Raw genomic sequence first — 14,491 nt, forward strand, 5'->3', positions numbered from 1 at the left:
CTCAGACAGACGGGGGGCACACGTCAGACCACAATCAGACGACCTTTGAAACTTCAACATGGAGAGGACACACAAGTGATCAATACGGTGTAAATGAAGGCAACATGAAAACCATCTGAAGAGTGTCGTGTTGCGGAGGAAAGGATACAAATGCATCCCATTTGGTCACTGCGTTTCTAATCAATGACAATATCACTGTACATTTTGGATCGAAGTTTCTAGCATTGGTTGATTAACAAATACTTGTCGGATCGTGCGAGTCAGAAAAAACGAACAAATGTCAATGTCTCCCTCAACCTGGCTAGCGTGGATACCCGTGTGGCTGCCATTTGACTCCAACCCTTTTGATTGTGTATTACAAGGTGGGTCGCTATGCGGTTGTGCATTTATACGTTCGCCGTCTATGTTATTGCACCGGTTATATATTACTTGATATCAAAGTCCTTGAATTATGGTGGTGATGATGAAACGATCATGTTCAGGAACTTTATTGGTGATGATGAAGATGATAGTAACGCGCGCGCGTGTGTGTGTGCTTTTGGTCCTCAGGTCTGGTTGGTGCATGTGGAATCTCAGTGTTCTATAATCTCATGAGAGTTCACCTACTCCTTCAGTCAATCAGGTGAGATACTATTGCTTTTTAATATATATTGTCTCAAAACAATAAATAACCCCTACTGTATTAGAGTAAAAATAACCTGTGTTCATGAATGCTTATATCAAATGCAATGTTGTAATCTATAGTGTTTATGTGTACAACGTTATTTGTGTACACTTAACTTAATCTCTCCCCTGTAGCAGTGGTTCTGAATGTAATGGGGACAGTAAAGAGAAGGAAAGGTCGAAGTCTTCACCTGCAGCAGGGAACAGGCCAGTGGGGGGACATTGGTTGAGTGGTGTGCTGCAGTTTTGGTTCTTGACTGGCCTCCTGTCTCTGGTCGGCCCCCGGGTCTCCTCCCTAGTGGTCCTGGAGTTCTCCCTCAGGGCCGTTGCTGCCTGGATCACTGCAGGACCGGTGAGACACAAACACAAACACACGAACACGCACACGTACACACACACACATCATCAACACAGTGTGTTTTATATAGTTTTTTGGTTCCTTTTGTAAATATGATACACTTGTGTTATTTTAGTGTTTTGTTTTGGGGGATATTCAGTCATTCATTCTTCTATAAATGTATTCCTTAATCCATTCGTTAATGTGTCTGTCTGTCTGTCTGTTTCTTTGTTTCTTTGCCTGGCTCTGTACCCAGGATGTCCTCCCAGGCAGCACCAAGCTCATGCTGGTCCAGTGCCAGTTCTCTCTGGGCTGTGCTCTGAGCTGCAGTCTCCACTTCCTCCAGGAGGGGGCTCCCCACCGCTCCCTCAGCCTCCTGCTTGCGGCTGGCCTCAGCTGGCTGCTGGCAGGTCACTGCCACCTTCTCTGGGGCCACGTCTCCAGGCTCTACCACCTACACAGCTCCCAGCGTTACTGTGGGGTCTGCATCACCCTCCTGACCTCCGGTCACTCCCTGCTCCCCTCGCTGCAGAGAGCCGTGGTCCTGGCCTTTGCCGTGGCCGGCATGGCCGGCCTCGCCACCGTGCACCACCACTTCCTGTCCGAGGCGGAGTCTCTGAGGTTCTGGACACCACTGACCATCTGCTACACCCTGTTGGTGGTCTACGTCCAAGGTGATGCTTCACTTAGATTAACTTGATTTCCATAGAAATTCTTAGCAGCCCAAAGAATGAGTTGAACCAATCAATTGAGAGAAGTAGCACCACAACAAGTAGCATCGCCTCTTAAAGATCAGGGTCGTGTTCAGTATTGAGGAAACATTTCAAAACAGAGTGAAATGGGGCAAGTACTACTTCAATTTGTCCAATAAGAACACAGATTTTCATTTTCAGTCACAAAACGTTACAGTGTGCCCTACTGAACAGAATCACCTTTATTCGCCAAGTACATTTACACATACTCCGAATTGTACTTGGTGATATGGTGCTGCTAGTGATAGACAACAATTAGAGACAGAATACAGACAGCGGAGTTTACACAAAGTTTCCATACATTATATACAAACAGGTAGAGTGAACATAGAGCTATAAGAGGATGAGCAGATATACAAATATACAGTTGATATACAGTGGATGTACAAATGTACATTATCAGTAAAATGGATCTAGCACTCTAGTAGTGTCACGTTTGTTCATTATCTTCTCTATTGCCCTCCACAGAGGAGCAGAATCGGCGCCCTGGTAGTGAGGCCCTGCTGCACACGGTGGTTCTGCGTCTGGGAGCCCTGCTGGTGCTCATGCTGATGGTGGGCCGCTGGACCGACGTGCTCCATATCCTCATCACCTTCCTGGGGGAAGCTGTCTGCCTGTTGCCTTCTCAGGACCTCCTCCAAGCCCTGCCCCAGGTCAGTGTGGCTCTACAGCCTGGACACATCTCACTCTCGCTCCGTGTTTCTCTGTTTCTCTCTCTCCCTGTTTATCTCTCTCTGTGTTTCTCTGTCTCTCTCTCTGTCTGTCTCTCTTTCTCTTTCACCTTCTCTTTCTTTCTCTGCAGGGACAGCGAAAACATTTCACAGGGGGTGCGGGAAAACAATGGTTTAAGCCTAGATATGTTTCTAATAAGCCTAGATAATATTTGGGTAGGCTATTTGTAAGTCAACTTGTCTATAATTACATACATGCAGCTTCTCGTCTGTCATAACTTTGCCCTAGAAGACTTAATATAGCTTTGCTTACAAGAATAATGTTAGAATGAATGCATCAATAATCGAGTTGAAATCGGTTACGTTTTCTCTTTCATTTCTGCTTCGATGAGCTTTAGGGAACGGGGAGAAAACACAATACCTCTAAAACGTGAAAGATTCTTCCGCTTTTATGGCACAGACTTTTGTGATCATACGGTAATCATTGATTCCAAATCGTTTTCTGTTTCTTCATGACAGTATTCTCTGTTGTTCTATTGCTCTTTAGGAGGAAGCAGAAAAAGACATTCCCAGCAGATCTGCCCGGCACTCCAGCAGCACACAGCAGCACATGTCAACAAGGAGAAGTCTGTGCTCCATGTCATCAGACTGCGACACACAGAGAGACTATCAGGCTGCAGAATACCACAACACAGACCAGTCCCTGTTTCACTCTACCTCAGATAGAGACAAATAACTCATACTTCAAATATTGCCATCTACTGGCCTATCTCACTCAGTGATACTGTTGAAATCCAATAATGTCCCCATTTACGCAGCCATATTAAGCTTTGATGCTGTTTTGTCACATAGACGTACACCATTTCTGTCATAAATTATATCAATATTAAAATAGAACTGTTGTTTATAACCTTGTTATGACACTATGTTGTTTGGACCAGTGAAGGGAGACCTAAACCTGCTTACACAAGGACACTGATCTGTTGTTTCTTTACTCTGTCTTCTCTTGAATTATTAACCAGTCTATTACCACAGTGACAAGGGTGTGGTTGCTAGAGCCATAAATATACAGTTTGTTCTCTGGCTAAGTGGCTTATATAACACTCCAGCTTTGCGGTGTAGATTTGCGCTGTAGCTAGGAATTGTAGTCTATTTAGCTCTACCAGATGTCCTGACTATTCAAAATATAACAATTGTGATGATCATTTCTATTATTTAAGAGGGGTGAGTACACAGTGAAAGATAGAAGGTGGTAAGTAAGTGGTTGAGTGGAAAGTAACTTGGGGGATGATGAGAAGGAGAGGGTTGAAGATAGAGATGAACTGAGGTTCAAAGATAAGAGGGAGAGGTGTGTGGTAACTGTTGTCTCTACTGGTTGTACCTTGTCCCTTCAAAAAGCAGTCATCAGCACACCCAGTTTCGCAATCATTTTTACTAGTACATTTACATTTTAGTCATTTAGCAGATGCTCTTGTCCTGGTCGACTTACAGTCAAACAGGAAGTAAAGACAGGAAGCATGCTTTATCAACTAACCGAAAGAGAGAAATTAGACCATATTTGGTTTATGATGCCAGCGCTATGTCTAGGTTTTTAAATAGTTTAAATAGGGCGGCAGGTAGCTTAGTGGTTAAGAGCGTTGTACCAGTAACCGAAAGGTCGCTGGTTCTAATCCCCAAGCAGACTAGGTGAAAAATCTGTCGATGTGCCCTTGAGCAAGGCACTTAACCCTAATTGCTCCTGTAAGTCGCTCTGGATAAGAGCGTCTGCTAAATGACCAATTTATTTATTTTTTAATTTAAAACCAGATTAGAGTTGAGAACAGGGTTTTAGATATGGCCAGGGCCACACGAATGGTTTCTAAAATGCAAATCATGCCTACATGCCTTTTCTGTCCTTTTACAAACACACACTTTTTGTGCAATGTTCATCATCATCCTGTTTGTTGGAGCTGTTGTGTTCCCCTTGGAATTACCCTATTTGTACTGAATAAACCGATAGGCCATTTATTTCATAGGGATGTAACATTTTGTGCTGTTTTTGTCACATCTGCTCCTGCAACGCCCTCCACTGCTCATCCTGTGTCTCCTTGACCTGCCGCCACTCCCCCAGTACTCTCTCCCTCTCCCTCTCTCTCTCTGTGTGTGTGTGATTGTGTGGGCGGAGACAGGTGTGCTGGAGTCAGAGCAGATCCCCACCAGCTGCAACCTGTTCCATAATCAAGACCTCTACAAATACTCAGTCCTGCCACTTCCACACTGCCAGATCGTAATCTCTGCTCAGTCAGTCTACGGTTCTATCCGTTTGTTACTATTCAGATCCTGTTGTGCCTGTTTTCCTTGCCTGACGCTGTTTTCCTCTCCGCTACAGTTCTGCCCGCTCTGACTCTGGTCCCTGTCTCCAGTCCCACGTCTCATCATCCTGCTACTCTGTCCTGGATTCCCCTCGGGACCTGCTCACCCTGTCTCAACCCCCCTCGCTCCAGCCTCAGCCTCCGCACCTGGTTTCCAGCAGTTTCCCCTGACCTGCACTCCATCTCCCCCCTGTGTTTCAATAAATACCTTGGTTACTTCATCCCAGTCTCCTCGTCTGAGTCTGCTCTTGGGTTCCCCTGTTCCCCTCCGTGTAACAGTTGTCCTACAATGGCCATCTATTCGCTTACAGAAGTATTAGAGTTGTGTTGTCAGTTTCCCCCCTTTCTGCATCTGGGTGCTTGATGAAGGGGAGCTGTGGGGGAGGGGCTTAGATTTTAGGGGCTGATGTCATAACTGGGCATGCTCCCTCCTGCAGCTGTGACATCACCGCAGAGCAGCATTCCATTTGTCAGACACTGGAACAACACAGACCCCCCTGACCCAGCTCCCCTTCTGGCAGCTCCGCTCTCTCTCTTTAGCCCCCTCTCTCCATTTAACCCCTCTCTAACTCCGTTCACACATCTCTGGTATCTCCCTTCTCTCTCTGTTTCTCCCTTTCATTTTCAAGCCAACCTCTATCTTTTCATCTCTCAACCTTCTGTTTTTTTCTTTTCTTTTTCTGCCAGCCGTCTTCTCTAGCAGAAGCTTCTCTGGCTGGAATGAGGGTACAGGCTGCACAAGCTTACGCTCCACTCTAAGACATCGCACAATCGTTCTCTTTCTTGCTTTCTCTCAATCTCTTTTTCTCTTCCTCAATCCCCACCATTTCACCAGTCATTCTGCTATGATTCATTGCACTGTACTGTGTGTTTGCTCCTTACTGCTCCTATTAGTCCAAATACTGATTGAGAAGGGGTTTTGAATCTAAGTTTAGTAGGAAGTAGACTTGTACTTTTTTTTTGTCCTGAGTATCCAGTGTTGGAAACAAGTTATACATTCTTGTTGATTTACAGCAATGCATTAGCAACCAATAGTTAGTCAAGGCTAAATAGGAGAGCAAGAGTGAGTGATAGAACTGACCCACTGGGCACAGATGTCAGTTCAACATCTAGTTTTAAATGTAGTTGAGAATTCACTAATGTGAATTCATCATGAAATCAACAAAACCTTTTTGCAGAGTGGGGGATGGGAAGAGAAAAATGAGGGGGAAGAAAAAAGAGGGCAGACTGGATGAGGGAGGTAGGGGAAATAAAACTGACAGAACAATAAGGGAAAGGAGAGAGAGGGAGGGATAGAGAAAGAGCAGGGGAGAAGATAGCTACAGAGACAGGGGAGCTGGGAAGGCAGGTACAGTCACATCCTGCTGGATTTCAGAAGATAAGGTGTGAGGAAAGACGGGGGGGCAGTGAGTGTGTCTACTCTGTGTGATACTGTACGTGCTGTGTACATTACTAATGTGTGTGTGAGTGTGTATGACTATGCATAGTCTGTGCTCCAGGGTGTTTGTCTGAATGTGTCATGCTTTTTACTGTACTTTGTTAGTGATTAACTGTTCACCTTTTACAGTTGGGGAAGTGGTGTTGTCATTCAGTGGGAGAGGAAGGAGGAGGGAGAGAGAGGGGGGGAGGTACAGGAGGAAAAGGAGTGGCTTTCTGTAGATAGCTGTTCTTTCTGCCAGAGCTCGCCCTCTTAGTGGCGGCTTAGGAGTGACAATAGAGGAGCGGACCTGGAGTGCCGAAACACAGAGAGGGAAAGAGAAAGAGGGAGCTCACGTCCACATTTTTCACGCAGGTATGCAATTACACAGTAGAAACTGATTTGCACTAATTATTAGGGGTCTCATTTCAAAGTAGTTTGGCAGCAGAGAGGATGCAAGGCTGTGTGTGTGTGTGTGTGTGTGTGTGTGTGTGTGTGTGTGTGTGTGTCCTCATTTGTGTGTGTATTTTTGACTGTTTGAGTATGTTTTTCATTGCCTGACGACACAAACTGAATTCTTCCGCTGCTCTATGTTCACTACATACCTCAGTCTGAGACTACCATGGTTGAAGTCGTTTGTGGTGACGCCAAAATGAGGGTTGTTGTACAAAACAAAGTAATCAGCAATTGGATCATCTCTAACCAATCAGAGTATCAAAGCCAATAACACATTTTCTAAATGCCGCCTTACCCATGTGTTCTGGGCTGGCTTTGGCCCAACACATCGGTTTTCTGGGACCAATCAGAACGGTTAGAATGTGTTTGCGTTCTAGAAAATTGTCAGGGAGGTACTCAGATCCAGACTAATTGAGGAAAATAAACTAATGTCTGTGGGCGTGGTGTAAGGTTTGGCCGGAGCAAGGAGTTTTGGTAGCCAGGCAATGTTTTTCAAACGAGTACAGCATACTGTATGTATACATATTTTATAAATGCTTTTATGTCTGAGCATATTTATGTTCTGCATGAGGGAGTGAAGCAGGTCAAATGTAGTGTGTAAATGTACAGGTTAAGGTCAGTCAACTGGTGTAAAAAGTTATTGTGACACAGTTGACATAGAGGGTGTATACCACAACACCTTTAGGAAATGAAAGAGGTGACAATGACAGGCTATTTCTTTCTAGTAGAGGTAAACATTCTGTGCCATAACACAGATCAGGCATACATACTGCAATACGTTTATGTAGGTGTGAGTGTTGAAATTGTACTGACAACTATGCATCCACATTACACCTCTCACAGGAATTTACCAGCATCAGGCCTCAGTGTGTTCAACAGTGGCCACTGTATAGCTAGCTTGTCCCTCACATGCTATTTACAGTGGGAAGTTGTATCAGCTTATTGTATTTCAATTGAATAAATACTGTGTTGTTTAGTGTGTTTCATGTTGTACCTGACGACGGTCTGTTGTGCATTGCATTCTGTGTGTTCCAGCATCATGGCGTCAGCTGCTCCACAGAAGAGGATGGTATCCTCCTTCTTTATTACGCTGGCGTCCCCTTACAGAGCCACCATCACACAGCACCAACACACACGCGCACACAGCGCCACCGCCAATGACATGCCACATACAGCCACGCGGGTTGGCCCTGAGGACAGCAGCACCCGTAAACTCAGTGTCAGTGGCACACAGCAAAGCACCATTCACAGGCAGGAGAGGGCTCTGTCTGAGTCCCAGGGCAGTACACACAAAGGGGTCCAGAGCTCCACACCTTCCCTGGCCAGACCCTCAGAACCCAGAACTCCAGCCAGCCCAGTGGCCCCTGACCTCAACCTGGGTCTGGGAGACTCACAGCAGCAGCAGACACAGACAGCAGCAGACAAGGGTCCTGAAGGTAATCAGGAGTAGTCAATAAATTCATTACAAAATCAGTATTTTTTTCTGTGAAGAAATCTAGATATGACCATTTACATATAATTGTATTGTTATGAATGATAACAAAATACATACACTGTATAAAGAATATGTTGACAGACAGGTTTGTGATGAAGATGACAGTGCAATTACTGCAACATTCATATCAATACAGACAACCTCAAAAACCACCAAAACCTCTTGAACCTCTCTTCCTCACAGAGCTCCTTCCTCCACCTCCCCCTCCTCCCGTGTTTTTGGATGCTGAGCTGACTGAGGATTCCACACCTCTCCTGCCTCCTCCACCCATGCAGGAGTCCCCCACTGCCCCCCTCTTCCAACATGTGTCCTCAGACAGACCACCAGTGTCTGACCAACTGGTAAGACTGGCTCTACATCCTAGCTCAGTAATGTCTAGCAATGCACACAGTGATATACTGATAGTGATGGGTGCCAAAAGCTGTGTGCAGAGACTATTGTGTGCAACACGTGTAAAACAATACAGTAAAATTCTTACTTGAGAGCTATTTCCCAACAATGCAGTGATTATACAAATATTAATAATAATAATATGGATAATAATAGAACATGTAATCAAAAACACACAAGAAGTACGATATAAGTTGAAGAAACAGGAGAATGCAAGTATACTGTATACAGGTCAGTGCCAGTACCTTATTCAATGTACAGGGGTACTGGAGTATTTGAGGTGGGTTTATACATAAAAAAGTGACTGGTAGTAGGATACACAAGTAAACAGGGCTGAAAGGTGACTGGTAGTAGGAATATACACTGAGTGTACAAAATATTAGGAACACCTTCCTAATATTGAGTTGCATCCCCTTTTGCCCTCAGAACAGCCTCAATTCGTTGGGGCATTGACTCTACAATATGTCAAAAGCATTCCTCAGGGATGCTGGCCCATGTTGACTCCAATGCTTCCCACAGTTGTGTCAAGTTGGCTGGATGTCCTTCGGGTGGTGGACCATTCTTGATACACACTGGAAACTGTTGAGCGTGAAAAACCCAGCAGCGTTGCAGTTTTGACTCAAACCAGTGCACCTGACACCTACTACCCTACCCGTTCAAAGACACTTAAATATTTTAAGGGGGGGTGTAAGTGTGTGGCGTCAGTAATGAGTGTGTGAGTGAGGGTGTATATGAGTGAGGGTGTATATGAGTGAGGGTGTATATGCGTGTGTGTATGTGAGTATGTGTGTGTGTGTGTGTGTGTGTGTGAGTAAGAGTGACAGGGAAGGTGTGTGTGTCTAAGTGGGTAGAGAGACCAGTGGATGGGCACAGAGTCAGTGTGGATAGTCTGTGGGAGAGGGAAAGCAGTCGTTTTTAGCCATTTAACAGTCTTATGGCCAGGAGATAGTCTGTTGGTCTGAGCCATGATGCACCGTAACCGCCTGCCGGACGGGAGCATGGAGAAGAGTCCATGTCCATTCCAGGTGACTACCTCATGAAGCTAGTTGAGAGAATGCCAAGAGTGTGCAAAGCTGTCATCAAGGCAAATGGTGGCTATTTGAAGAATCTCAAATATAAAATATATTTTGATTTGTTTAACATGTTTTTGGTTACTACATGATTCCATATGTGTTATTTCATAGTTTTGATGTCTTCACTATTATTCTACAATGTCGAAAATTGTAAAAATTAAGAAAAACCCTTGAATGAGAAGGTGTGTCCAAACTTTTGACAGGTACTATATGTATTACAGTTAAGTGGGGGGAAACACAGCTGTCTTTTGGATAAAAGTGGATGACACTGCACAAAAACATCCTCACCCGCTTATACAGCACTTAGAAGAAACAGGATTTTATCTAAACTGTTGATCTCTCTCAGGGAAACATTACCCTCCCTGTCGCCCCATTATTGTGTTCGGCGTTCTCAATCTCTCAGTCGAAACAATGAAAACACAGGCCAATAAGATGCCTGAACGGAAGGGCATTGGGGATTTGATGTATTTTTGCAAAGAACACTCACAGTGTGCAAGACTGGGGCCCCTTTCCCCATTACCATGAACTGTAGCCCTATTCCCTCTCCATCCAGAAGGTTTGGACCCAAAAAATTGCAATCTCATTTTGAGAGAGAGAAAATAAAGAGAAAATAGTGTATTGACATTACTTGAAAATGGCACTGTTGAGGAAGGCTTAAGAATAGCGTGTCTGTGTGCCAAACAAAATAATTAGTCACACAAGAGAAGAATCTTTGACTTAATCCCCTTTTTTACCCACAGAGTACTGCAGTGGATAGACAGCTGGAGCAAAGCACACCATCTAGTTGGGGGGAACAGAAGGAACCGTCCCAGCGGATCCAGGGCAGTCAAGAGGAGCAGCTAGTGACAGTAGAGACCAAGGGTAAGGTGAAGGGTCAAATTGTGTCTGGGAACTTTTAGAAATGTCACCTGGGCCTGGCACTTTTCACATTTCACAGTTATGATATCAGAGGTCGAATTACAGGGGAGCTAGGGGGATGAGAGGGGCACCCTCATAACAAATCGGGGACACCACATAAGATTTAAAATATAATAATAATAATATATTACATTTACAGTAGCAGATTTTAAATGGCATATATTTAGCATCTGTTAAATTGTCAGAGATATCGACTTCGAGCACCCCTAAACGTAAATGTGTAACTTGAACTCTGCTTGATATGTGAATGTTTGCTTTGTAGAGGTGTGTGGATTCTGTGGGTAGCCTGTAAAATTGTACAAGCGTCATCCGAAACTTTTCACATTTGACACTTGACTTGATGTATGCTTGCTTTGTAGAGGTGTGTGGCTTCTGCCGTAAGCCTGTGGCCCTGAGTGAAACTGCCATCGAGGCTCTGAACAGGACGTACCATGCCAGTTGCTTCCAGTGCAGACAGTGCCATATCCCTCTGGCTGGTAAACTGTATTACAACAAGGCAGGAATACCACTCTGTGAGGACTGCTACCAGGTATGACAACCTGGACTCAGGTGTAGATGTAACATAGTAAAAATAAATCCGGAACTCTCCAATTAGTATTTGTTACGTTTCGTATGGTATGTATTAATTTGTGAATGTCTATCATCCATTTCGTACAATATGTTACGAATTGCAATTTTTACATTATGTTACGAATTTGCAAAATGTATGATATGTTACAAATTCCAATTTGTTGTGGCTAACGTTAGCTATGTGGCTAGGTGGCTAATGTTAATGTTAGCTAGGTGACTAATGTTAGCAAGGCTAGGGGTTAGGGGTTAAGGTTAGGGTTAAGGTTGGGATTAAGGTTAAGGTTAAGGTTAGGACTTAGGTTAAAAGGTTAAGGTTAGGGGAAGGGTTAGCTAACATGCTAAGTAGTTGCAAAGTTGCTCATTAGCTAAAATGCTAAAGTTGTCCTCGATGAGATTCGAACATGCAACCTTTGGGTTGCTAGACATTCACGTTATATGCCCACCCATTCGTTTTTGCCTTAAGTAACCTTCTGTCCTATGTAAGCATACCAAACATAACATATCATACTAATTTGAGTGTCCTGGATTTACATTTACTATGTTATGTCTACTTTATGAGACCAGGCTGGGTATGAAGACCCTTCTGGAAAGGAACAAGACATATAGTAGATGATGACTTTAAGATATAGGATCTTGAATGGATCACCTGTTGCAGGATAACTTTTCCAGGAAATTTAAAACTTATTCGAGGTTTAAAAAGGCTTCTGAAGTTTGTAATTTCCACTTTGAAATGTCTTCATCATAGAGGTAGTGGAAACACAATTATCATCATCATCATTAGCTTATTATTGTCCAGCTCCCCTACCCATTCCCCAACTACCTTGAGTCAGTATGTGTGATCTCCGACAGCAGCAGGGTCTTGGTCGTTGCGTGTCCAGTCCCCATTCCCTTTCCCAACTACTGCGGAGTGAGTGTCAGTCCTACAGTATGTGTCAACTAGTATAATTACTGTTTGTGAAGTAAATATGGTGATTATTATTAAGGTTCTGGTCTTCTGAAATGTCTGACTTGATTTTCCCTCCTGTGGTAACAAACTGGCTCAAATTAAGATCCTATGTCTTTATGATGATGATGATGATGATGAAGAAGATAATAACGATGATAAACTACTCTCTTTCCTTCAGGCCAGTTTGGAACTTTGCTGGGCATGTGGGGAAGTTATCAAAGACCACGTAATCCGTGCACTGGAAAGAGTTTACCACCCACCTTGCTTTATCTGTGCGACATGCAGACAACCAATTGGAGAGCAGAGATTTGCTCAGGGAGAGGTTGGGGAAGTGTATTGCCTCCAGGATTACTACAGGTACACACACAGCTACACAAATCTCCATCTTCTGTTCTGAGTTCTGACACACTCATATATCAGGATCACTTGATGATGAGAGCTACTAAATGGGCTTGATGTTGGTGTAATTGACAATTTTGATAATGAATTCACAATAATGAAATACTGTGCTCGCTCTGATTTGTGTGGCGAAGGAAATACGCTCCCCAGTGTAGTGCCTGCCAGCAGCTGATCATTCCAAGAGAGGATGGCACGGACAGCTACACCGTGGAGTGCCTGGGACGCTCCTTCCACGAGGACTGCTATCGCTGTGAGGTACAGTTCAGGAACAAGAGAAATGTTCTTTATATGATAGTGGGTAGCTATGGGTGTTTGCTATATTTGTGTGCCGATCTCAATCAGCACAATAATTACTGGGGATTGGGTCCTTCACAATCACAGTTCAAACATCTAAAATAGAATAATGTTAGAACAGAACAGAATAGAATAAAATAACTGTATTTTTCCCAGAGGAAACTTTGGCTGTGGCATCTGGATCTCACAGCTTTTTCCCTTTTATTCACCCTATCTTCAGGTCTGCAGTACCCAGCTCTCCCCAGAGCCAAACGACTATGGCTGCCATCCACTGGATGGGAGGGTGCTGTGTAAGTCTTGTCACCCATAGAGATGTAAAGAGGCCTCATCATTGTATCCATGCCATTATGGTTGTCTGTGACAGCATGGGCAGCCTCATTGAGGCTATCTCCATTTTGAAGTAGTCCATTTTCTTCTTCACGATTGGCTGATCCCTCCCGATGACCCGGTTGCACATGACTCTAACAGGGTCACCAGGAGGGCTCAGCCAATTAAGTTGGAAGTCCCACCCATTTGACTACATTATAATGGTAGAAGTCCTAAATGGTGCTGCCCATGCTAAAATGGCCTTTTGGCCACTAGAGGCCTCTATCATTCTCTATGTTGTCACCTGACCATGGTTCAGTCTGCCCAGCTCTAATACTGAACTCAGAACCAGGGCCCGTATTAATAAAGCGTCTCAGAAAAGGAGTGCTGATCTAGGATCAGTTTGGCCTTTTAGATTGTAATTAATACGCTTTTATACAAAGGGCGGACCTGATCTTAGATCAGCATTCCTACTCTGAGACACTGAATATGAGCCCAGGCAGGAACCAGGACGGGACTGAGCCAGACCTGATCCAATCGGCACAGACATCCAACTGTGCAGTGGATCCAATGGAGAAGCAAGCTGAAAGTCAACAGTCCTGATTGGATTGTAAAGGAGAACTATCTATGAAACTGGGAGAGAAGACAGACCTTCTTAATTCTGCATCATGGGAATAAGTCGTTGCACTTTGAATGTCACACACTTTCTTAATCACAGTATTTAGAAATTATTTGCAACTATCCCTTATGTAGCAATACATGTTTATCAATTGCCTCCTATAGTTCTTTCATACTTGATACTTTTGCACTTTTTTTTAACCCACACTAGTAAACGCACCAATAATATTTGCCTGGATTCACCTGATTGGTCCATGTCATGGAAGGAACAGGTATTCTTAAGTATTTTTTGGTATGCATTCTTTGAATATTATGTAGTGCTCAGTGCTGCGTGTCCATTCTCAATATATCCTTTCATATGACAAAATAAACTAATATATTATACAGTATTGCTTTGCTTTGTTTCTTGCTCCTCTGCCTCTCTCCATGTCATCAAGCTTTTTTGAGACAAGCATGTTCTTTGTATGGGAACACAATACACATGTTAATATAATAAAGAAACATATTAATTTAGGCCTATGCAAGGAAAATAGGATCTATGCAAGGGGAATAAACCCAGGGGCACTATAGTTCTGAGAACATAGACAATGATAGGGGTGGACATGGTGTGTTATGCAATATCAGAGCACACACAGTATAGGTGTCATTAAAACCTCCAGAAGTGATTTAGGCCTACAAAGATGACTTGCTTAACCAACCTCCATTTAAATAGAATATTCACAAAGCCATGATACAAATAAAGGCTCTTTGATTTGGGAAGAATTGCGTTTATCCTGTCAATGCACTGCAGGCAAAGATCGTGCCATCCCTTGTCAGCACAGGGTTGCCTTGGAAT

General features: G+C 43.8%; 2 protein-coding genes across 4 annotated transcripts; both read left to right on the forward strand.

Annotated features, from left to right (window-relative positions):
* The first annotated feature begins 39 nt into the window (after nucleotides 1-39).
* On the forward strand, nucleotides 40-4,995 carry LOC311134363 (transmembrane protein 82-like). 3 transcript variants are annotated; one of them, XR_014613680.1, is made up of 7 exons: nucleotides 40-362; nucleotides 550-622; nucleotides 799-1,015; nucleotides 1,257-1,674; nucleotides 2,221-2,405; nucleotides 2,971-4,703; nucleotides 4,792-4,995. XR_014613680.1 is itself a non-coding variant. In XM_084168017.1 (6 exons), exons 1-6 carry the CDS (start codon nucleotides 278-280, stop codon nucleotides 3,157-3,159), a joined length of 1,167 nt encoding a protein of 388 aa, XP_084024143.1. In that variant the 5' UTR covers nucleotides 40-277; the 3' UTR covers nucleotides 3,160-4,995. The 3 variants fall into 3 exon arrangements, 2 of the variants coding, with proteins under 2 accessions (XP_084024143.1, XP_084024144.1); XM_084168017.1 differs by having other exon boundaries at nucleotides 2,971-4,995; XM_084168018.1 differs by having other exon boundaries at nucleotides 802-1,015; nucleotides 2,971-4,995.
* A 1,466-nt stretch (nucleotides 4,996-6,461) lies between these two features.
* Nucleotides 6,462-14,045, forward strand: LOC311133101 (uncharacterized protein). The gene is made up of 8 exons (XM_084166533.1): nucleotides 6,462-6,566; nucleotides 7,683-8,083; nucleotides 8,326-8,483; nucleotides 10,346-10,466; nucleotides 10,883-11,052; nucleotides 12,218-12,396; nucleotides 12,573-12,693; nucleotides 12,953-14,045. Exons 2-8 carry the CDS (start codon nucleotides 7,687-7,689, stop codon nucleotides 13,040-13,042), a joined length of 1,236 nt encoding a protein of 411 aa, XP_084022659.1. The 5' UTR covers nucleotides 6,462-6,566; nucleotides 7,683-7,686; the 3' UTR covers nucleotides 13,043-14,045.
* The last annotated feature ends 446 nt before the right edge of the window (nucleotides 14,046-14,491 follow it).

Source organism: Coregonus lavaretus (assembly GCF_964263955.1).
Source record: "Coregonus lavaretus genome assembly, chromosome: 8".
In the NCBI taxonomy this organism is placed as follows: domain Eukaryota; kingdom Metazoa; phylum Chordata; class Actinopteri; order Salmoniformes; family Salmonidae; genus Coregonus; species Coregonus lavaretus.

Coding starts and splice junctions, on each gene's coding strand:
- LOC311134363 (XM_084168017.1), top strand. CDS start 278: ATGTCAATGTCTCCCTCAACCTGGCTAGCGTGGATACCCGTGTGGCTG. Junction 363..549: donor TTTTGATTGTGTATTACAAG/GTGGGTCGCTAT, acceptor TTTGGTCCTCAG/GTCTGGTTGGTGCATGTGGA. Junction 2,406..2,970: donor TCCTCCAAGCCCTGCCCCAG/GTCAGTGTGGCT, acceptor ATTGCTCTTTAG/GAGGAAGCAGAAAAAGACAT.
- LOC311133101 (XM_084166533.1), top strand. CDS start 7,687: ATGGCGTCAGCTGCTCCACAGAAGAGGATGGTATCCTCCTTCTTTATT. Junction 11,053..12,217: donor TCTGTGAGGACTGCTACCAG/GTATGACAACCT, acceptor TCTTTCCTTCAG/GCCAGTTTGGAACTTTGCTG. Junction 12,694..12,952: donor AGGACTGCTATCGCTGTGAG/GTACAGTTCAGG, acceptor CCCTATCTTCAG/GTCTGCAGTACCCAGCTCTC.